The 23,426-nt window shown below is 40.2% G+C and overlaps 1 protein-coding gene across 12 annotated transcripts in view; it reads right to left on the bottom strand.

Moving 5' to 3' along the window:
• The window catches only part of foxj3 (forkhead box J3), a 168,146-nt gene that overhangs the window by 20,160 nt on the left and 124,560 nt on the right, over positions 1–23,426 (bottom strand). For 10 of the 12 annotated variants that reach the window (XM_043675667.2, XM_043675666.2, XM_043675668.2 and 7 more), the window contains exons 4-8: positions 22,985–23,068; positions 18,913–19,014; positions 8,052–8,180; positions 7,108–7,279; positions 5,228–5,533 (exon numbers count right to left, since the gene is read on the bottom strand). In XM_043675667.2, the coding sequence (XP_043531602.1) occupies positions 5,228–5,533; positions 7,108–7,279; positions 8,052–8,180; positions 18,913–19,014; positions 22,985–23,068 (793 nt within the window). The remainder of the gene's footprint in view (positions 1–5,227; positions 5,534–7,107; positions 7,280–8,051; positions 8,181–18,912; positions 19,015–22,984; positions 23,069–23,426) is intronic. The other 2 variants (XM_043675669.2, XM_043675675.2) reach the window with 1 other exon arrangement.

The raw sequence follows: 23,426 nt of genomic DNA, 5'->3' as shown, positions 1-23,426 counted from the left end.
TCCCCACCTTACCTGCCCATTCTCCTGTTTTCCACATCTGTGACTTGCCACAAGAATCCTATTTCTTTCACTTCACTTCACCTCCCCCTTTGCCAAACGCAAGTTGCATTCTTCAACCAGATTTCTAATGTGGTTGATATCAACAAACACATCGAGTTAGACCCCACTTTTCGACTTCAGCTGGATTTAGCCCTGGATATTATAGACGTTTGAGCAACACCTGCAGCATGGTGCATGTGATTGCAGAAGGATCTGAAATAATATTTACTAAACATTTCCCAGCAGTATCAGTGGCTAAGTGAGATCATGGTGCACTTTTCTCAGGGGGTGGTAGATGGGGTCTAACTCTATTTCCTTTACCACAGGAAATATCACCACCACAGGAAATGACATCACCAACCCAAACATATAAATAGAAAGCAGGAATTTTCAACATTGCTTCGCCTGAGGCCCACTGAAGATGTTACCTAGTAGGGTAACGAAACGTTTGGAAATGAACCTTCCAGCTCAGCGAGCAAACCTACATCCAAAACCTCAACCTGAGCTACAAATCTTCTCAAAACTCGCTATTAACACTTCCTATCAAAAGTCATCAATATTGTACAGATAATAACTTTCCTTCCAGTACATTACACTTCAATGTTGTACAATCCTCTTCTGTGATGCTCTTAATTCTAACCTCAAAATGGTCCATTGCTCCTAAAACTTGTGACAGATGACAAACTGATCAGTACTTCACTTAAGTGCTACATAACTTAAAAACCACTCACCCAAGTATGAAAGGGCACAAGGGAAAAACATTTTCAATGAAGTGATTGAGGATATAACTTTTGTATGGCAGTTCTGATATACCAAAGTTACTAAGTGAACTGATGTATAATCATCGATACAGTAACTGTACAGCCACCTAATAAGGAAAACTGCTGGCTTGCTTGGTTAATTTTGAAATTATTGCTAATAAATCACATTTGTTCATCTGGATTTTGGAGAAAGTGAGGATAGCAGATGCTGGAGAGTCAGAGTGGAGAAATGGGGCACTGGAAAAGCACAACAGGTCAGCAACATCCGAGAAGCAGGAGAGTCGACCTTTCGGGCATAAGCCCTTCATCAAGAATGCCCAGGGCTTATGCTCGAAACATTGACTCTCCTCCTCCTTGAATGCTGCCTGACCTGCTGTGCTTTTCCAGTGCTACACTTTTCGACTTCAGCTGGAATTAGCCCTGGATATTATAGACCTTTGAGCAACACCTGCAGCATGGTGCATGTGATTGCAGAAGGATTGGAAATAATATTTACTGAACATTTCCCAGCAGTATCGGTGGCTAAGTGAGATCATGGTGCAGCAGTAAACCTGCAGGGCTGTGATTAGAAGAAACACATAAATATCACATTCTATATCTTGTCAAACAAAACTATTTTTCTAGCAAGTTTGTACAGTCCAAACATCAGCAGCTCTGGAGAGGGATAAGGGGTAGAATACAGTCACTCGCTCACTCAAGGTGTGCACTCTAGATCCCAAAGAGCAAATAAAAAAAGATATTTGTCATGTCACTTTTCACTATTCTGCCTATCATGATTGGTTTTTGACCCTTTGATCAACGGAACAGTTCCTTTCCACCTCCTCTGACCAAACCTATAATGATTTATGCATTTCTAAGCAATCTCCTCTCAACATTTTCTTCTCCAATTAAGAACAGCTTCAAGTTCATCAGAGTGTGAAGACAATGAAGAATGAGTGCCAACTTGGGAATTTGGGGCAGCTAGAATACACTGAGTAAACTTTTCTCAAACTATAATTTACATTAACAGTTAGCTCCTGGCTTGGAACTTCAAAACTGAAAGCTATTTACAAAGACTAATTTCACAAAAACTGCCTGGCAGTTATCTGGCAATTACTTAAAAGTGGTTGACTGGATAGGTGTTATTTTCTGTAAAAAAAAGTCAGGTTCATAAAAACAGACTGTCACAACTTTTATGAGTACATAAAAAGGGCGGGGTTCTAACACGCTGGACATTCCTGAACAGGTTGATTAAAATATATAAAAAAGGGTGGAGCTCTTGAGGCACAGTGGTAATGTCCCTACCTCTGGTCCAGAAAATCTGGGTTTAAATCCCAACTGCGCTAAAGGTTTGTCATTGCATGACCAAGTAGGTTGATTAAATAACTACTGAAAAATGTGTTGCTGGAAAAGCGCAGGTCAGGCAGCATCCAAGGAGCAGGAGAATCGACGTTTCGGGCATAAGTCCTTCTTCCTGAAGAAAGGTTTATGCCCAAAACGTCGATTCTCCTGCTCCTTGGATGCTGCCTGACCTGCTGCGCTTTTCCAGCAACACATTTTTCAGCTCTGATCTCCAGCATCTGCAGTCCTCACTTTCTCCTGATTAAATAACTATAAAGGGAGAGCTAAAACAAGCACTGGTCTTTTAGAAATAGAGACAGGAGAAATTATGAGAGAGAATAAAAAATGGTAGCAATACTGATGAATATTTTGTAGGTCTTTCTTTTCAATAGAAAACACAAGTTAAATATCAGAACAGAGGACAAGCTAGGGACTTTATAATGGTAAGTAAATTAATTTCAGCTGAGAAAAGGTACTGGAGAAACTGAAAGAACTAAAATCCTATAAAACCCCAGGATTGAACGGTCGACTTTCCAGTGTTCCAAAAGAGGTAGCTGCAGCCAGAGTAACTGCAATTTCCACGATTTTCCAGAATTCTCTAGAGTCTGGAACAATCCTAGTGACTTAAAAGTTAGTAAATGTAACAAAGCAGGGAGCAGGAAACAGGAGGCTGCAGGTCAGTTAACCTGATATCAGTCATTAGTATTGTGCTGGAATCTATCAAGGCTGTCTTAACAGTGCACTTAGCAAATCCACATGTCTCTAATCTATATCACTGATTTAGGAGAGGGTACTGATTATGTTTGCTAATGATACAAATTCAGATGGGAATACAGATGGGACACAGAAATATGGAGAGGTTCACCGAGCAATTGACAAGGTGACAAGGCTGTATCTGGGGAAACAAAAGTATTTGAAACATTGTTTCCCCAAGCTGGTGAATCGAGATCAGAAGGGCACAGTTTCAGGAGAAGAGATCAATTATCAAGGGTTAAAACATAGAGAGGTTTCCATTTGGAAAATTCTGACAGTGTGGAACTCTTTCCTATGGAGAGTTCAGTGTGCGCCATCACTGAATAAATTTATTCCCAAGAGAGAGGTTTGTACTCTCAGGGAAACAAGAGATATGGGGAATGGCAGGAAAGTGGAGTTGAACACAAGCATAGTCATGATTGTATTAAGAAGCAGAGCAGGCTCCACGGGCTGCATCTTTTCTCTTATTTTTATTTATGTTCTCCAATCTATTCACGTTAATATAGTCCTACATTCCTGGACTGATTCTTTTAAAGCTTTCCTGGTTCTCTCCAAATAAAATCTTCACATCCTTCTTACAACATAGTCCGTAAGACCATAAGACATAGGAGCAGAAATCAGGCCATTGAGTCTACTCCACCATTCAATCGTAGCTGACAAATTTCTCAACCCCATTCTCCCGCTTTTTCCCTGCAATCCATGATCCTCTTGACAATGAAGATCTCTGTCTTAAAATATACTCAATGATGTGGCTTCCATAGCCTTCTGTGGCAATGAATTTTATCGATTCACCACTCTCCAGGTGAAGAAGTTTCTGCTTAACTCCATTCTAAAGGGTCTTCCCTTTATTCTGAGGCTATGCTCTCGGGTCCAAGTCTCTCCTGCCAATGGAAACGTTTTTCCAACATCCACTCTGTATAGGCTGTTCAGCTTTCTGTAAATTTCAATTAGATTCCCCCTTCTAAATTCCATCAAGTGTAGACGCAAAGTCCTCAAATGTTCCTCATATGTTTAGCCTTTCATTCTGGGGATCAATCGCGTGACACACCTCTGCACCCACTCCAGGGCCAGTACATCCTTCCTGAGGTATGGGACCCAAAACTGCTCACAATACTTTAAATGTGGTGTGACCACAGTTTTACAAAGCCTCAGAAACATTCCTGCACTTATATTCTAGTCCTCTTGAAATAAATTCCAACATTGTACTTACTACTGACTCAACCTACAAGTTTACCTTAAGAGAATTTTGGACTCTCAGCAAATTTGCACTTCAGATTTCTGAATTTTCTCTCCATTTAGAAAACAGTCCCCAGAATTGGACATAATACTCCAGCTGAGACCAAAATAATGCTTTATAAAGGTTCATCGTAATTGTTTTGCTTTTGTATTCCATGCCTCTATTAATAAAATCCAGGATCTCTGTATGCCTAATTAACCAGTTTCTCAAAATGCATTGCCAACTTGGATGACTTGTGCACTGTATAAAACATCTGATCCCTCAGCATCTGCACTTCCTTTTGAATTGTATTTCTAACTTTATATTGTGTCTCCTCATTCTTCCTACCAAAGAGCATTCACGCTTGTGTGAATTAAACTTCAGTTGCTGTGTGTGCGCCCATACCATTGGCTTATTTATATTCTCTTGAAGTCCATCAGTATCTTTTTCAGTTCACGAGAGTTAAAACGTTTGGGATCTTCATTTTGAATTTTAATTTGTGCTCCGCACACCTAAAACACTAGGTGACTTGTAGACATGTCTATTAGGTAGTTCTTTATCAAACATCTTTTGGAAGTCTACATGCAATGCACCAAACATATTAACGCTGCTGCCTCAAAAAACTTCAAACTAGTAAAACACAATCAATCTTTTAAGATTCTGAACTGGCTTTCCTTAAATTTCCACATTTGTCTAAGTTATGACTAGTTTTGTCCTTTTTCCCCCCACCACAGCGGTTAAACTGTGTGACCTGCAGCTGCTCAACTAACCGTTACACTTTTGAACAGTATGTAATATTTGTGATTCACCAGTATCTGAGGAGAATTGAACAATTATTGACAGTGCTTCCACCATTTCCATCCTTATTGCCCTCAGTATCTACAGATACAACACTTGAGGTCCGGGTGATTTTAAATACAATTAGCCTTTCTAATTTCTCTTATGAGGCTCTGTCTCTTCCATTCCATTGTGCAGCTCTCTTTCTTCTAATGTTACATCCTTGATCCCCCTTCCAAATTACTTTAAACTCTGCCCAACAGGATGACACATGAATACTCCAATTCGCACCCTCCAACACTATTGAATAATCAATATAATTCCAAAACCAAAGTCAGAAGAGAGGGTAACTGAGTCTTACCGATATTGCAGGCCATGTGCTGCTGTTGGTGATGGTGGTGCTGCTGCTGATGGTGTTGCTGGTTTGGCTGGTGCTGCGGATGTTGGTGCTGATGGTGCTGGTGGTGAGTGTGTTGTGCGTGGATCTGATGTTGTGCCAGTTGCACTTGTGTCCCTCCCCCACCGCCTCCGAGGCTGCTGGCGTGGCTGTTGGCCAGACTGTTCTGTCCGCTGTGCGGATGGGTGCTGACAGTACTGCTGGGAGAATGCTGGTAGGAACAGGATGTGTGGGTTGGCTGCGATGCCTCAGAAGGCAGATTAATCATTCCTATGGAAAAAAGATTGAATATCAAAACTGTGACATTCTTGCACAAAAACCATTAATCATCCTGAAATCAAATAAACACTAAACAAATCCCCACGATTTTGAGAAAATGACAATAATCTCAAATGTGAACATTAATTCACTGGACTATGAATATCTTTTGCTCCTATAAAATCTAGGTAAATGTTTTAGTCTCATTGAGCAGGTTGTAAAGATTGGGTGAAAAAAGATGAAGTGAAACAAGTAGTAATATGAATCTTTGCTTCACGAGCCTATTTTATATATTTAGCAAGTACAAAGCATTCAGAAGGATATGGTCCTGGGAACAAATAAGTTACAGTCGATCAGTTCCTTCCATCTTATTAAGATATCAACAGTATGGATATAGGGCATGTAAGATAGCGTACTTGGCATTTAGGAAAGACAGGAAGAGATAATTTGGAGAAATACACAGTATTCTAACATAGAATTGCTTTCAATCTATATGGAGGAGTGTATATATCTGCAGGGGAACCAAAGTCACAGTTTATCTACATAAAAATAAAACTACGTTAATCTTAAATTAAAATTACAAGTCCTTTGTAAATTGCGCAGGAGTCAGTAATAACAGATATGAAACACATGGAAAAGTGACATATACTACACTAACACAAATGTTAGAAAATAAAACTACGGATAGCCATGACACAATGTTAGGACAGGCAAATTTAGATATTTTGGTCACAGTACAATTCCAAGAGTTTGAAAACATTCCTTGCTTTTGAAAATAAAATCTTACAAGCTGCAGCACAGCTTTACCAACTTATTACTCTGGGCCACAATCCCAATTTTTTGCACAAGGGTTATACTGCAATGTTGTTATATGCCGAATCAGAGAGTGATTTGTTTCTGCACATCCCACCTAGCATGTCACCATGGTCATTTACTAACAGCTGGCACTTTCTCCACAGGAAAGAAAGATATTTCAGGACTATCAATTCCATTAATAATGCCTTTTATTTGCCTTATGAGTAACCACCTGATAACATGCACTTTCTTCCTTCATAGCAGAGCAGCAGAAGGAGAGCAAATAGCACTATATCTAGCTCAGTCAGCAGCTGGAATAAGCTGAGAGGTACCAAGAGATTTATAAGGCTGGCTTTCCAAGGGTAGCAGGTACATGCAAGCTATGACACAAACAGTTCTTAAATGTCAAAATATTATTATTGCAGAAAGTAGTTAAGGTCCCAAGTTAGATGCAGGTCTCTGCAAATGCAGATCTGTTTCTCTCAACATTCATCCACATTCTTAAAAAAACCAAGATGCAACATTAACTCTCTTTATCTTTCAAACACTCTATATCTTTTCCAATTATTGAGAAAATAATAAGACCCAGGATTATATTTTCATGTGTGCAAATACAAAGGAAATATTACATAATCACAAATCATCTTGGGTTTAAATGTTTTTGATAAATGTTACATAACTCTATGTAAAATAATTTTATGATGTATATAATATATGCTATGTGTATAGAATGCATAGTGCAAGAGAACATGGGAAATAGAACACACATAGAATACATAATACACACTCACCCTGCTGGCTGAGGGACTGCTCAAAGACTGATTTATAAAGGCTACGGAAGGAGGCACTCAGATCTTCAAAGTTGTATTCTGAGAAGGGTGGCTTTGTGTCCCTCTCAGGGATGTTGTATTGCTGTTGCTGTGGTGTTAGACTCTGGGGAACTGAATCAACCCGGTTTGTCACCTACATAAATGAACACACATGACTCGGTACAGAGTGTAGGAATACGACATTAAATGAAAATTCAAGGTTATATATAGGAGCAGAGAAGCAGGCTGACATGGAGCTATTAAATTAAATATTAAGTTACATCAGATCTTATAATGCAAAGATGAGACTGAATGGATAGGATGAACTCAAGTACTAACAAGTGCTGAATTTTCCTCCAAACCACTACTCAAGAATAAAGAACTGATGGTCGAGTAATCTGTTCGCAATCTAACACAAAAAAGATTATGGATATCTTTTATCAAAACTCACACCTTTTAAAAATTATACCAATGATATTAAATAAACTTTTCTCTTCCAGATGTTAGCTAACCTCTTTGCATTTTTAGCATTGTTTTAAAGTCAGAAAGTCCTGCACACTCAGTTTTCCTTCATATTTTCTTATAGCTGTTTGTAATATGTTAAATAACTCTGGATTTTGTGTTTCTCATTACTTTAATTTATATAAAACGTGATGTGGTTCCACTTCAGTTGTAACTACACTTTATGGCTCAGTAATTACATTACACAGTTCCTAAAATTACTGGTATTTACAGCATAGAAACAGACATTTAACTTCACAAGTATAAACCAGCTCTTAAGTTCCATCTGAGCTTCTTCTCAACAAACTTCACCTTATACGCTACATGTTTCTAACCATTGTCCCTCGTACCTATCTTGTTCTTCTTTAAAGTTATCCATCCTATTCTGTCTCAACCATAACATACCTTAGCAAGTTTAACATTACCTGTGCGTAATTGTGGACAGAGCCAACATTATTCAGGTTGACAGAGGCTAGACTTGCATCAGACAGGCTGTTGTTAAGGCTGCTGCGAGGGCTATCACTTCCATCCTGATCCGGATTATATAGTGTTACCTGCACAAGCAAAAAGCCCATTATTTTTGAGGTTTCAAGAGCAGCATGGCGATGCTCCAACAAATAGCAAATGCACTGCACAGAGGCTCTCGAGGCCCACTTTTGCATAAGCTTCACGAACTGGTGTTAGATTTGAAAGTCTTGGAAGAAATACTAAAGGGGTGTGACATTGCATTGCTCTTCTTAAACCAACAGTGCAGCATAAAAGCTTCCTATCTATATCAAAAGGAAGCTTCTGTACAGTTCAAAGAACAATTACCAGAATGTGTTTTTACATGAAAGCATTAGCAGATGAACAAGTTGCTGCATGTAGTAAACTGACAGCATCAACTTGTTCAAACCCATATGTTCTGGAAAAAAAAGCTTTCCTTCACTTCAAATCCATTAACTCCAAATCAACCAAATCTCTTTGCAATCATTCTGGTTTATATAACACTACAGATTCAAACATGATACCTAAACTTTGATGTACTCTGTAATCCCAAAATGAAATGTGCTATCCACAGTAGACCACAAAGATAAAAATGATTATTAGATGCCACTTAGAACAGAAACTGATGGCCATATACACTTCATGGTAAGGTCCTACAGAGTGCTACTGAACAATGAGAGCTTGGAGTGCAGGTTCATAGCTCCTTGAAAGTGGAGTCGCAGGTAGATGGGATAGTGAAGAAGGCATTTGGTATGCTTTCTCTTATTGGTCATTTTATTGAGTACAGGAGTTGGGAGGTCATGCTGCGGCTGTACAAGATATTAGTTAGGCCACTGTTGGAATATTGCGTTTAATTCTAGTCTCTTTCCTATCGGAAAGATGTTGTGAAACTTGAAAGGGTTCAGAAAAGATTTACAAGGATGTTGCCAGGGCTGGAGAATTTGAGCTATAGGAAGAGGCTGAACAGGCTGGGGTGTTTTCCCTGGAGCGTCGGAGGCTGAGGGGTGACCTTATAGAGGTTTACAAAATTATGAGGGGCATGGATAGGATAAATTCCCTGGGGTGGAGGAGTCCAGAAAGAGAGGGCATAGGTTTAGGGTGAGAGGGGAAAGGTATGAAAGACACCTAAGGGGTAACTTTTTCACGCAGAGGGTGGTACGTGTATGGAATGAGCTGCCAGAGGAAGTGGTGGAGGCTGGTACAATTGCAACATTTAAAAAGCATTTGGATGGGTGTATGAATAGGAAGGGTTTGGAGGGATATGGGCTGGGTGCGGGCAGGTGGGACTAGATTGGGTTGGGATATCTGGTCGGCATGTATGGGTTGGACTGAAGGGTCTGTTTCCATGCTGTATATCTGTATGACTCTATCTAGTTTGGTTAGTGCCAGGCTGCAGCACAGATAAAACATTTTTGTGCTTCAGAATGTATTGTCAGAGGCAAAAAAAAAACCTAGTACAGAATGCAGTGCCCTCTCTCAACAACTTATGCAACAAACTTGATTCTAAAAATTGTATAAAGCCATCCTGCTTCAGTACTAATAGAATTCATATGTAATAACAAACTTGCAGCCTGAGCTACTTTTAAAATGTTACACCAAGTGATAAGACTAACCACCAATAAATCATTTCAGCATTGGACAGCTCAAGATGCTTCCCCCAGACATAACTTATTCTGGAAGAAGAAACTTTTCCACTGTAACGCTAGATGTTCATTACCATTCAAGCAGACATCGAACAAAAACTATATATCTACCACTTAATGAAATTTTAGTGATAACATGGACCACTACTGGTTTAATCACACAAGTCAGCTTGAACATGAGAAATCCTGACTGGGTGACCACATATCGACAAACCTGAATGAGGTTATAAATAATCTTAAGGCTATGATGTAATCCCTATCGTAATGCAGCAATTGTTCTCAATTTGCTACTTCGGAGACTCATCATCCTTGATTAGCGTCTATATTCTCATACAATCTCTACCATGGAAACAGGCCATTTCACCCAGCGAGCCCATATCAACCATCCGAAAAACATCACACCCAGACCTAGCCCCCTACCTTATCCCTGTAACCCTGTATTTTCCATGGCTAATCCACCAGCCTGCATATCCCTGGACATGATGGACAATTTAGTATGGCCAATCCATCAAACCTGCACATTTCAGGACTATGGGAGGAAACCGGAGTAGCTGGAGGAAAACCACACAGGGAGGAAGTGCAAACTTCACATACTAGCAGTTCAGAGGAAGGGTCACTTGATTGAGATTTTTCTCCACAGATGCTGCCAGACATGCTGATATTTTCCATTTTTATTTTATTTTCCAATTTCTATTTTTGTCACTGATTTACAGCATCTACAATTCTTTCAGATTTTATTCTGGAATTCAGCTCTTGCGCATGTTTGATTCAAGGCTGTAATGAGGTCAGGAACTGTGTGCCCTGACAGAACCCAAATTGGACATTGATAAGCAGACCCTGCTTGATCATACTATTGATAACATGTTCCATCACTTCATCGATAAGCAAGAGCAAATCGATGGGGCAGTCAGCATTGTCTGGTTGGATTTGTTCTGCTTTTTGTGTACAGGACCTATCTGGGCAACATTTTACATTGTTTGGTAGATACTAGTGATGTAGTTGTACCAGAGCTGCTTGACGAGGGTGCAGCAAATTTTGGAGCACAAGTTTCAGTACTATTGCCAGAATGCTGTCAGGGGCTATAGCCTTTGCAATATCTAGTGCCTCCCAAATGGTTCTTGATATTACATGGAGTAAATCAAATTGGCTGAACATTGGCTTCTGAGATGCTGGGAATGTGCTGAGGAGGAAGAGATGGATTATTCAGTCCACTCTCCTGGCTGAAGATTGTTGTGAATGATTCAACCTCATCTTTTGCACTGATGTGCCAGCCTCTTCTATGATTGAGGATGGAGATATTTTTGCAGCCACCTCCTTCTCCAGCAAGTTGTTTGATTGTTCACCACCATTCATGAGTGGATGTTGCAAGGCTTGGATCTGATCCTTTGATTGTGAGTTCGCTTAACTCTATCACTTATTGCTAATGCCGTTTGGTAGGCAACTAATCCTATGTCGCAGCTTTATCAGGTTTGTAAGTACACTTAGTGCTACTCCTTTTGCACACTTAATTGAATCAGGATTGATCCCTTGGCTTGACTATAATGGTAGAGTGGGTGATATGCCAGGCCATGAAGTTACAGATTGCATTGGAGTACTATTACTTTGTTCTAATGACCCACAGTGCCTCATGCATGCTGTCTTGAGTTGCTAGTTCTGTTGATAGTCTGTCCCATTTAGCATGGCAATAGTGCCACGCAACAACATAGGGTACTATCAACATGAAGGCAGGACTTTGTCTCCACAACAATTGTGCAGTAGTCACAGTTGCATTGGCAGCAGGTGCATTTGTGTGGAGAAGGTAAAGTAAGTTTCTCTCTTGTTGGTTCCCTTACCACCTGCTGCAAACCCAGTCTAGCAGCGATGTCTTTTGTGACCCAACCAGCTCAATCATTAATGCTGCTGCTTAGCCTACTCTTTGCAGTGGACATTGAAATCTCCCACCAGGAGTACACTCCTAGCCCTTGATACTCTCAGTGTTCCTTCTAAGTGTGGCTCAACATGGAGCAGCATAGCATCAGCAGCCAAGGGCAAACAGTATGCAGTGATGAGGAGGGTTCTTGCCCAAGCTTCACCTGATGCCATGAGACTTCTTAGTGTCTGGAATCAATGTTCAGGATTACAGGGGCAATTCCCTCCTGTGTACATGTGCTGCCACCTCTGCTGGATCTGTCATGCCTTTGGGACAGGACACACCCCAGGGGTGGTGGCGTCTCGGGCATTGTCTGTAAGGTATAATTCTGTGAGTATGACTATGTCAGGCTGTTGTGTGGCTGGTCTGTCAGACAACTCTGCCAATTTTGGCACTATGACCCAGATGTCAGTAGGACTTTGCAGGCTTGACAAGGGTTATTTTGCCGTTATCATTTCTGGTGCCCATGTCAAACCCATGTGGTCTGTCGAATTTCATTTCTTTTTTGAGCCTTCATAGCAATTGATACAACTCAGACTTGCTAGGTCATTTCAGAGGGCAGTTAAGAGTGAACCACATAACTGTGGGTCTAGAGTCACAAGTAGCTAGACCAGATAAGGATGGCAGATTTCCTTCCCTGAAGGACACTATTAAGCTACTAAGTAGGAAGGGTGAGTAGGTTTAGATAAATTGGGGAACTAAGTTAAAATATATGGTGATACATAAGCAATGTCAAACATTTAAAACATTGCCTCATAACTTGCAATAAATATATATTCATAGAACATAGAAGAATACAGCGCAGTACAGGCCCTTCGGCCCTCGATGTTGCGCCGATCCAAGCCCACCTAACCTACACTAGCCCACTATCCTCCACATGTCTATCCAATGCCCGCTTAAATGCCCATAATGAGGGAGAGTCCACCACTGCTACTGGCAGGGCATTCCATGAACTCACGATTCGCTGAGTAAAGAACCTACCCCTAACATCTGTCCTATACCTACCCCCCCCTTAATTTAAAGCTATGCCCCCTTGTAATAGCTGACGTGGAAAAAGATTCTCACTGTCGACCCTATCAAAACCCCTAATCATCTTGTACACCTCTATCAAGTCACCCCTAAACCTCCTTTTCGCCAATGAAAACAACCCCAAGGTGCCTCAGCCTTTCCTCATATGATCTTTCTACCATACCAGGCAACATCCAGATAAACCTCCTCTGCACCCGTTCCAGTGCCTCCACATCCTTCCTATAGTATGGCGACCAAAACTGCACACAATACTCCAGATGCAGCCGCACCAGAGTCTTATACAACTGCAACATGACCTCAGTACTCCGGAACTCAATTCCTCTACCAATAAAAGCCAGTACGCCATATGCCTTCTTCACCGCACTATTTACCTGGGTGGCAACTTTCAAAGATCTGTGTACATGGACACCAAGATCCCTCTGCTCATCCACTACTACCAAGTATCCGACCATTAGCCCAGTACCCCATCTTTTTGTTACTCTTACCAAAGTGAATCACCTCACACTTAGCTACATTGAACTCCATTTGCCACCTTTCTGTCCAGTTCTGCAGCTTATCTATATCCCGCTGTAACCTGCCACATCCTTCCTCACTGTCTACAACTCCTCTGACTTTCGTATCATCCGCAAACTTGCTCACCCAACCTTCTAACCCCTCCTCCAGGTCATTTATAAAAATGACAAACAGCAATGGTCCCAAAACAGATCCTTGCGGAACACCGCTAGTGACGGCACTCCAAGATGAACCTTTGCCATCAACTACTACTCTCTGTCTTCTTCCAGCCAGCCAACTCCTAATCCAAACCTCCAACTCACCCTCAATGCCATACCTCTGTATTTTTTGCAGTAGTCTACCATGGGGAACCTTATCAAACGCTTTACTAAAATCCATATACACCACATCTACCGCTTTCCCCTCGTCCACCTCCTTAGTCACCTTCTCAAAGAATTCAATAAGGTTTGTGAGGCACGACCTGCCCTTCACAAAACCATGCTGACTATCCTTGATCACATTATTCCTATCCAGATGTTCATAAATCCTATCCCTTACAATTCTCTCTAAGATTTTGCCCACAACAGAAGTGAGACTCACCGGCCTATAGTTACTAGTGTTATCTCTACTCCCCTTCTTGAACAAGGGAACCACATTTGCTAGCCTCCAGTCTTCTGGCACTACTCCTGTAGACAACGAGGACATAAAAATCAAGGCCAATGGCTCTGCAATCTCCTCCCTGGCTTCCCAGAGAATCCTAGGATAAATGCCAACAGGCCCAGGGGACTTATCTATTTTCACCCTTTCCAGAATTTCCAACACCTCTTCTCTACATACCTCAAAGCCATCCATTCTACTTAATTGTGACTCAGTATTCACATTGACAACAATGTCCTGTTCCTGATTGAATACTGACGAAAAGTATTCATTCAGTGTCTCCCCAATCTCTTCAGCCTCCACACGCAACTTCCCACTACTATCCTTGACTGGACCTATTCCTACCCTAGTCATTCTTTTATTCCTGACATACCTATAGAAAGCCTTAGGGTTTTCCATAATCCTACCAACTAAGGACCTTTCATGTCCCCTCCTTGCTGCTCTTAGCTCTCTTTTCAGGTCCTTCCTGGCTACCTTATAACTCTCAATCGCCCCAATTGAACCTTCACGCCTCATCTTTACATAGGCCGCCCTCTTCCATTTAACAAGGGATTCCAATTCCTTATTAAACCACGGCTCCCTCACACGACCCTTTCCTCCCTGCCTGACGGGTACATACTTATCAAGGACACTCAATAGATGCTCCTTGAACAAGCTCCACATATCAATTACACCCTTGCCATGAAGCTTACTTTTCTAAGCCACACATCCTATGTCATGCCTCACCGCATCATAATTTCCCTGCCCCCAGCTATAACTCTTGTCCTGTAGTGCACACTTATCCCTCTCCATCACTAGAGTAAAAGTCACCGAATTGTGGTCACTGTCCCCAAAGTGCTCACCTACCTCTAATTCTAACACCTGGCCTGGTTCATTACCCAGAACCAAATCCAGTATGGCCTCACCTCTTGTTGGCCTATCTACATATTGTGTCAGGAAACCCTCCTGCACACATTGGACAAACACTGACCCATCTAACGAACTTGAGCTATAGCTTTCCCAATCAATATCAGGAAAGTTAAAGTCCCCCATAACAACCACCCTATTACTTTCACTCTTCTCTTGAATCATCCTCGCAATCCTTTCTTCTACGTTTCTAGGAGTATTAGGAGGCCTGTAAAAAACTCCTAACAGGGTGAGCTCACCTTTCCTATTCCTAACCTCAGCCCAAACTACCTCAGATGGCGAGTCTTCATCCATCGTCCTTTCACTTCAATAAAAATCTTGTGGAAAAATTGATCCAATTATGGTTAACAAGAGACACTAAAATAGAATTAGATTCAAGGATGGGGTGGACAGTATTTCCAAAAATACATTAGGCTGAGGGTTGCGAGCATTTTAGAATTCAGTGAAGATGGCCAGAAATTGAATAGACAGAAACAGAATGAATATAAAGTAGCAAGAGGTGTAAAGACAGATTGGAAACAATTCTATATGTATGCAACAGGGAACGAATAACAAAATTAAATATGTGGTCTTTGGAGGCAAAGCCAGGAGAAATAGACAGTGTGTAACCTGCAGAAAAGTTTTAGAAAGTGTGGGAGTTAGGTGTAGTGGGAAAGTGAACTTTTTCTTTTTTCCCCAGTTGCTTTGTTTTCCTAACTATTTCCACAGATTAGTGAGGGGAGGACCAGACCAAGGCCCAAGAACTTGGGATTATTAAGAAATTAACTTAGAAGCACCAGGGATAAGTAAAAGTCAGAGAATAAGAGGAGATTAAAGTTAAAGTAAATGAACATCTTTCAGATTAACCCTGATAACTGTGCGGAGATGCACTTTGGAAGAAATAACTAGCCAAGGGTGTACTCATGAATGGCAGGGCTCTCGGAAGCTCAAAAGACAGAAGAATGTTGGGGTGCTTATCCACATATCCCTGGAAGTGGCAGAGTGATCAATAGGGTAATTAAGGCATCATTTGGAACACTTGCTTTTTATGAGGCACAGACTATAAGAGAAAGAAGTTATGTTGAAGCTCTACAAAACTTTGGTTCAGGCACGGCTGGAGAACTGTGTGCAGTTCTGGTCACCACACTATCTGAAAGATGTAATTACATTCGAGGGGCTGCAAAGGAGATTCAACAGGATGTTGCCTGGGATGGAGCTGTATAGCTATGAATAGCAGCTTGATAAAGGTCATATTGCTTTCTGTAGAGCAGGGAAGGCTGAAGGGGAACCTGATTAAGGTGTATAAAATTATGATTAAGATTATGATTTCTCAACCTTTAAAGTACTTGGGTGAAAACGGAAATGTTTAAGGTTATGGGCCATGTGCTGGGAAGTAGGAAGTTTGCTCAACAATTTGTTTTCTCTTTTCCCAAAGGCCTGAATACTTACTGGTGCATGGTGGCATTGGTGCAATCAGCCTTCATCATGCGAGATTAGACAGCAAGGAACCCTCAGTTTACTCATGAGTCACAACCAAAATCAATCCACTAAGTACTTCACTTAAGTTCTGCCCCTAACTACTGGATCAGAATCAACCATCAATTAACAAAAGAACAAATGCAGCAACCTTAGCTTGTAATCTGGACAAAATCAGCAAAAAATGCACATTTTAAAGGTTCAGTGTGCATGCTGTATTTATTCACACAAGAATCCTTATCATATAGGAATATTTAGCTTCATTTCAAATAAAAGCAACCATCAGGTTACTTCTCAGTGTAATTTATCATTTAATCACAAAACCCAATTCAAGCTTCCAAGTGAATCAAATCAAAATCAAAACACATTTTCCTTCAGAAATATCTTTTTAACAGAAGTGAAATAACCTCAAAGTTCCAAAGTATTTTACAGCTAATAATGTACTGTTAAAAGGTGGTCACTATAAAATAGAGACAACATGGTGGCAGTTTGAGAGAGGCAATCTCTCAAAAAATAACATGCCATCTGTTTTTGTGATGGCAACTGATGATGATAGTGGCAAAGACACTGGGACAACTCCTGTGTTATTCGTTGGAAATGGTGCTATAGAATCTTTTACAGTGACTTGGCATTTGGGTCCCCAGTTGAACACTTCATCCAAAAGATTGTATAGTACTGCTCTTAGTACTGCTAGCCAAGAGTTCTATGCTCTCGTCTTTAAAATAGGATTTGAATATGCAAATATTTGATTTTGATGAAAAAGTACAACCCATTAAGCAATCGCTGAAATACATCATTAGGATTAGGAATCATTATGATTAGGTATTGCACATAGCAGAAAATGACAAAGAAAAGCAAAAGAAAATACTGACAAAACAGACAGGATCAGCTGTACAGAGAAAAGAAAGACACCATCACCAGGCTTTATCTCCTCTGGAATGTTCAACTGAATAATAAGATTACCCAACACGGACTCACTGAATTGTACCCAAATAGAATTCTATAAACAAGTTCTAAAATAAACTCTCAATTCGTCTTCAATCCTACTATGCAATTTCAGCAGCATGTTTATTAGATCTCTGACCTATCTGAATAACAGCCCTAGCCCAGCACTCTGCAATTTAGAGAAATTTCAGACATTGTCATAGTAGTTCAATAAAAGGTAAAGTTGCCATCATCCTACCGGACCATAGGGTTCTCTCATGGAGGGCAAACGTGTGTTGTGGAACCAGACTCAAGCAAGAAGTTAACCCCATAGGAAGACAGAAAAAGACTGGAAGCAAATGGGGAGGAAAGAATAGAGGATAATTTTCCTCTTACCCATTTTCCTCCCTACAGCAGATGCTTATCCAATCAGCTATTTTTCATATGTATTTCCCAATAGCACTAGCAAAACGTAAAAGACACTTGGACAGCTATATAAACAGGAAAGGTTTAGGGGGATATGGACAAATGTAGGCAAGTGGGACTAGTTTAGTTTAGGAAACCTAATTGGTGAAGACAAATTGGACCAAAAGGCCTGTTTCCATGTTGTATGACTCTCAAACACAAAATATTTAATTGGAAGAGGCAACAGAGAATGGCCAGATCCTGTCCTTATTTAATGTCTCCATGACCTGTACAATCTTACAATCCTCACTGGCAAGTGCATTTAAAAACTCAAAAAAAATCCAATTAAATAACTATCATTTAAACTAAAGCCAATTACAAAAACATTCCTTGAGAATTTTGTTTACTGTCTGGTGAATGCTAAGGGGTACAAAATGGCATGTGAGAACTTGGGTGGGGGTGGGGACAGTGGAAATCAGTCCAGAATGTGCAATGTTGAGTTTAGAGCTAAAATATATTACTGGGGAAAAATTGAAATTTTATTCCAGATCCAGTGTCCCACTTGATTGTAGCCTAGGAATGACAAAGCTTGCCTTTCTGCAGCACAGGCATTCCTTATCTTAACAAATAATACCGCTCGTTTTTAAAAATAAACTCTTCTAACTGGTATTTATAAACTAGAACAGAATTTCAGAGTGCATACAGAAGGAATCCTTCGTGTTCCAGCATTTCTGAACTGAATCAACTGGCAAGATACAAAAAGGATTTAAAAACTTAAATTTGGAATGATGTACTGTGCATGCCAGGCACAGACAGGACAAAGTGGCACCCCATAGGGATTCTCGACTGATGTTATGACATCTGGGGAAATTCTAATTGAAGGTTGGAACCCTAAAAGAAGCAATCTACTGAATTGCGAGTCATTCCGGACTGATCCTGCAAAGGATACTTTTGTAGGACGATGCAAAATCCAAATAATTTAAACCAAAAAAAAATTAGACGTATCCATTATTTACAACTTTCAAGTTAATTTCTGCTTAGACCTGCCCAAAACATTTCAGAGGTTAATTACAACAAAAAGCTTTTCTACTGCTGTGTAATTTCCCTTGCTCTGATTGTGAACTGCTTTAATGTAAGTTTGTCCTAATTTAGCAGTGCTCTCACAAATCAGGGGAGAAAAGTGGCATATTAAAGATGACTAATCCTTACCCAACTGTGATTTAGAAAAGGATGAAGCAATTAGATCTAATAACTCTTCTTAAATAGATTTCAGTAATTGCTTTCGCTATTGTATAGCTCACAGGAAAGTTGCTTCCTCACTGTTTGCAATATTTAACCAAAACTACAGTGACAAAAGAGAAAGAAGTGAAGAAACAGTACTTTGTTAGTCACAGTGTTAATTGCCAAGGTTGGAGAGGCACTTCCAGAGATGATGCAGTCCATTCCTAAAGGCTCGGAATCCAGGCTGTAAGGTGTTGAGGCCTGGAATAAAGCAGCAGAGCACAGGGACACAGTAATTAATCACAACATCGACAGCTCAGAAACTCCCATTCACAGGTTAAATTACATGATAGGAAGATGAGAATCAAAGTAGATATCTAAGGCACATATGCATTTTTAAAAATTGAACTACTGTTCTACCATAACAGAACAAGTCCAAATGCAACAGTAGGCTACAGTTTTAAATTATATGCAACAAATTCAATGTTTGATTTCTCAAAAATAAACTTTCCTTTTTCCTCACAGACACTGAAAATATCTGCCTTCTCATATACCATTCAAATATTCTATGGCAAGACCAGCCAATATACTTCATCTGTCCACCTGATGTGGCATTACATTAGACGAATGGCAGCTTGCTCTCCATAGACATGCATCTTATTCATTCCTGTACCACTTCGTAGACAGCTATAAGAGGGGAACGCTCCAAATTTCAAGTTATATTTGGAGACTAAAAATAGTTATCATTTAAAATTCATTTATCACATTCTCAGCTCTCCTCCACTCCCATAGCCAAAATAAAGTTGAATCCTACTTATGCCTACTAGAAGGCCCAAACAAAATTAGAACTGTTTGGACCCAAAATAGACAAGCAATTTCTTCGAAGTCCCTCTTGCCGCCACACTTCAGCATAGTGATGTCCATTGCTTTTGCACCCTTTGATCATTCAATACAACCAATTTGAAGTTACAGGCGTATGTTATTGTTATGAATTTTCAAGTTAAGAACTAGTCAGCTGTGTTTTAAAAAAAAGTCAGAAAATAGACAAATGCCTACAAATCATCTGCTCACTATTATGCACTTTGAAACAAATGTAGGTAAATCAGAATTTAATGTGATGGTTGAAAATTTGGTAATATTGTAGTACTGTCAACTAGTTGGTAAATTAAAAAAATCAATCTTTTCTTTGAGAACAGCTGATACACTTCTAAAGGTGTGCAAAAGTGAGTTAACCTGGGCCAAGTACTTAGGGCATGGTTGGGAACATGGGACTGGGATATCATAGCCAAATCAGAAACACAGTTCAGAGAGGGGCAGGACTAATTGCTTAATGTTCTAGGCTGTAGCTCTAAGTTACAGCTCAATATGCAGGATAGAAAGGGAGGTAACAGGAGGGTAAGTAGTGTTTTTGGTTAAGGATAACATTACAGTTGTACTTGGGGAGTATAACCTTGGGAGAATGACCAGCGAAGATATATAGGTGGAACAGAGAAATAAGAAAGAAATATCACCTTATTGGGATTGTACCATAGGCTCCCAAATAGCCAGCAGGAAATTGAGAAGGAAATATGTAAGGAGATCTCAGATATCTCTAAGAATAATAAGGCTGTAATGGCAGGAATTTTAACTTTCCAAACATAGACTGGGATTGCCACAGTGTCAAGGGCTTGGATGGAGAGGAATTTGTTAAGTGTATACAAGAAAATGTTCTTATTTAATCTGTGGATGTACCTACAGAAGGAACAAAACCTGGACTTCTCTTGTGAAATAAGGCAGGGCAAGTGACTGGACACTTTGAGGCTAGTGACCATAATTCTATTAATTTTAAAATAGTTATGGAAAATGATAGACCGGGTCTAAAACGAAGGTCAATTTCAACTGTATTAGGCAGGGACTTCTAAAAGTTGATTGGGGAGGCTGTTTGCAGGTAAAGGAATAGTTGGCAAGGCTTTCAAAAATGAGATAACAAGAGTACAGAGTCAGTATGTTCCTGTTAGCGTGAAGGGCAAGGCTGGCTGATGCAAGGAATGCTGGATGACTAGAAAAATGGAGACTCTCTGGTCTAAAAAAAGGCATATGTCAGACATACACAGTTGGGGCTGAGTAAATCCTTAAAGTATCAGGGCAATAGGGGTATACTTAAGAGGGAAATCTGGAGGGCACATGAGATAGCTTTGGCAAGCAAAATTAAGGAGAACCCAAAGAGATTCTACAAATACATTAAGGCCAAAAGAACAACTTAAAGATCAATGGGGGCGTCTCTGTGTGGAAGGAGATGAGAGATATTTTGCATTAGTATTTAAGGTGGAGAAGAACATGGAAGCTAGGGAACTTACGGAAATATACAATGATGTCTTAAAAGTGTCATATTACAGAAGAGGTCTTCAAATGCAAAAAGATAGATAAATCCCCAGGACCTGATCAGATGATTCCCAGAACTTTGTGGTAAGCTCGTGAAGAGATTGCTAGGCCCCTTGCTGAGATATTTGTTTCATCGACAGCCAAGGGTGAGGTGCCAGAAGACAGGCAGGTGGCTAATGTAGTGCTATTATTATTTAATAAAGGTGTTAAGGAAAAGCCAGGAAATTATAGTCCGATGAGCCTGATGTCAGTTACCCACCACTGGAGAAGATTCTGAAAGACAGGATTTACATTCCTTTGGAAAGGAAAGGACTAATTAGGAATAGTCAACATGACTTTGTGCATGGGAAATCGTGTCTTACTAACTTAATTGAGTTTTTTGAATAGGTGACAAAGTAAATTGATGTAGGCAGAGTGGAAGACGTTGTCTATATGGACTTCAGCAAGATGTGCGAAAAGGTTCCGCATGGTAAACCGGTCAGCAAGATTCAATTACATGGAATCCAGGGGGAGCTAGCCAACTGGATACAAAATTAGCTTGAAGGTAGAAGACAGAGGATGTTGGTAAGTGTTGTTTTTCAGACAGAGGCCTGTGACCAACAGTGTGCTGGGTTCACTGTTCATCATTTATATAAATGCATTGGATGTGAATACAGGAGATATGGTTACTAAGTTTGCAGATTAAACTAAAATTGATGGTCCAGTGGACAGTGAAGCAGCTTCTGTCAGAATGCAACAGGACCTTGATCAAATGGGCCAATGGACCAAGGAGTAGCAAAAGGCATTTAATTTAGATAAACATGAGGTGTTGCATTTTCCTAAGGCAAACCAGGGCAGGACTTAAACAGTTAATGGAAAGGCCCTGGGAATGTTACTGAACAATAAAACTTGAGGGGTTCAAGTGCATAGTTCCTTGAAAGTGGAGACGCAGGTCATCGGGGTGGTGAAGGCAGCGTTTGGCACACTTACCTTCATTGGTAGTCAAATGAGTATAGGAGTTGGGATGTCATGTTGGGGCTATACAGGATATTGGTGGGGCCACTTTTAAAATACTATGTTAAATTCTGATCTCCTTGCTTTTGGAAAGAATTTGTTCAACTTGAAAGGGTTCAGAAAAGATTTACAAGGATGTTGCTGAAATTGGAGAGTTTGAGCTCTCGGGTGGAGCTGAATAAGCAGTAACTTTTCCCCCTGGAGCGTCAGAGGCTGAATGGTGACCTTATAGAGATTGATAAGATTATGAGGGGCATGGAATGGATGAACAGCCAAGGTCACTTTTTCCCCAGGGAAGGAAGTCAAAAGCTACAGGGCATAAATTTAAGGAACGGAGAAACATTTAAAAGAAATCTGAGGGGCAACTATTTCACTTCGGGCGTGGTGCATGTATGGAACAATTCGCCAGAGTAGGTAGTGGTGGCAGTTGCAATTACAACATTTAAAAGGCATTCGGATGGGTACAATAAATAGCAAGTGTTTGGAGGGATACAGGCCAAATGGTGGGAAATGGGACCTAATTACTAAGGTATCTAGTTGGCACGGATGAGTTGGAACAAAGGGTCTGTTTCTGTGGTGTGACTATGACTTTACGTCAGGCAGAAATAAAATACACGATACAAAAAAACCGTAGACATCGTTCTTTGTATTAAACCAAGGCAATGATCGCTATTGACTTTTGTTATCCAAGTAGAGCAACGGGTAGATATTTGTTTGTAATTAATTGTAGAAATAATGCAATATGGCAATATTTCATGATTGTCACATTACAACTCCAAGGCACTCCTTTGCTGCCAAACAAAATCATCTTTAACTATCATCTCTCTCACATGGATTGCTATTTCATAATCACTTAAAAACCAACATTTAGACCTACCCTTTCTCCTGATCGCGGCCTCTTTTTTGGCCGTGTGGGCAGTGTATCCTCCTTTGGATTAGTGTCAATGGCCCAGTATGAACCCTAAAACAAAAAGCACAAGGTTGGAGACAGCCACAATACTCATGACATTCCCTTCTATTACAGGCACAGTGCATGTATCTACAACCATGTGGACAATCAAGAATGATAACGTGATTCTCTGTACGTGATATCATGTATTGCCCTTGAATACAATATAAAGAATAATTTAATATCTGTTAAAAATTTAATTTGCTGCAGATACCTTGGCATTTGATTTCAATCCTTCCCTTAAGGTTTCTTAAATTCCAGAGTTGATTGACACCACCCAATATCTACTTACAGGTATCCCCCACTTTTTCAACATTCGCTTTACGCCAATTCGCTTTTACGAAAGACCTACTTTAGTACCTGTTTTCAC

This window comes from Chiloscyllium plagiosum, unplaced genomic scaffold (genome assembly GCF_037043375.1).
Source record: "Chiloscyllium plagiosum isolate Xiang-an unplaced genomic scaffold, Cpla_swu_hap1 HiC_scaffold_37, whole genome shotgun sequence".
In the NCBI taxonomy this organism is placed as follows: Eukaryota; Metazoa; Chordata; class Chondrichthyes; order Orectolobiformes; family Hemiscylliidae; genus Chiloscyllium; species Chiloscyllium plagiosum.
This window is presented reverse-complemented; position numbering and strand designations above follow the sequence as displayed.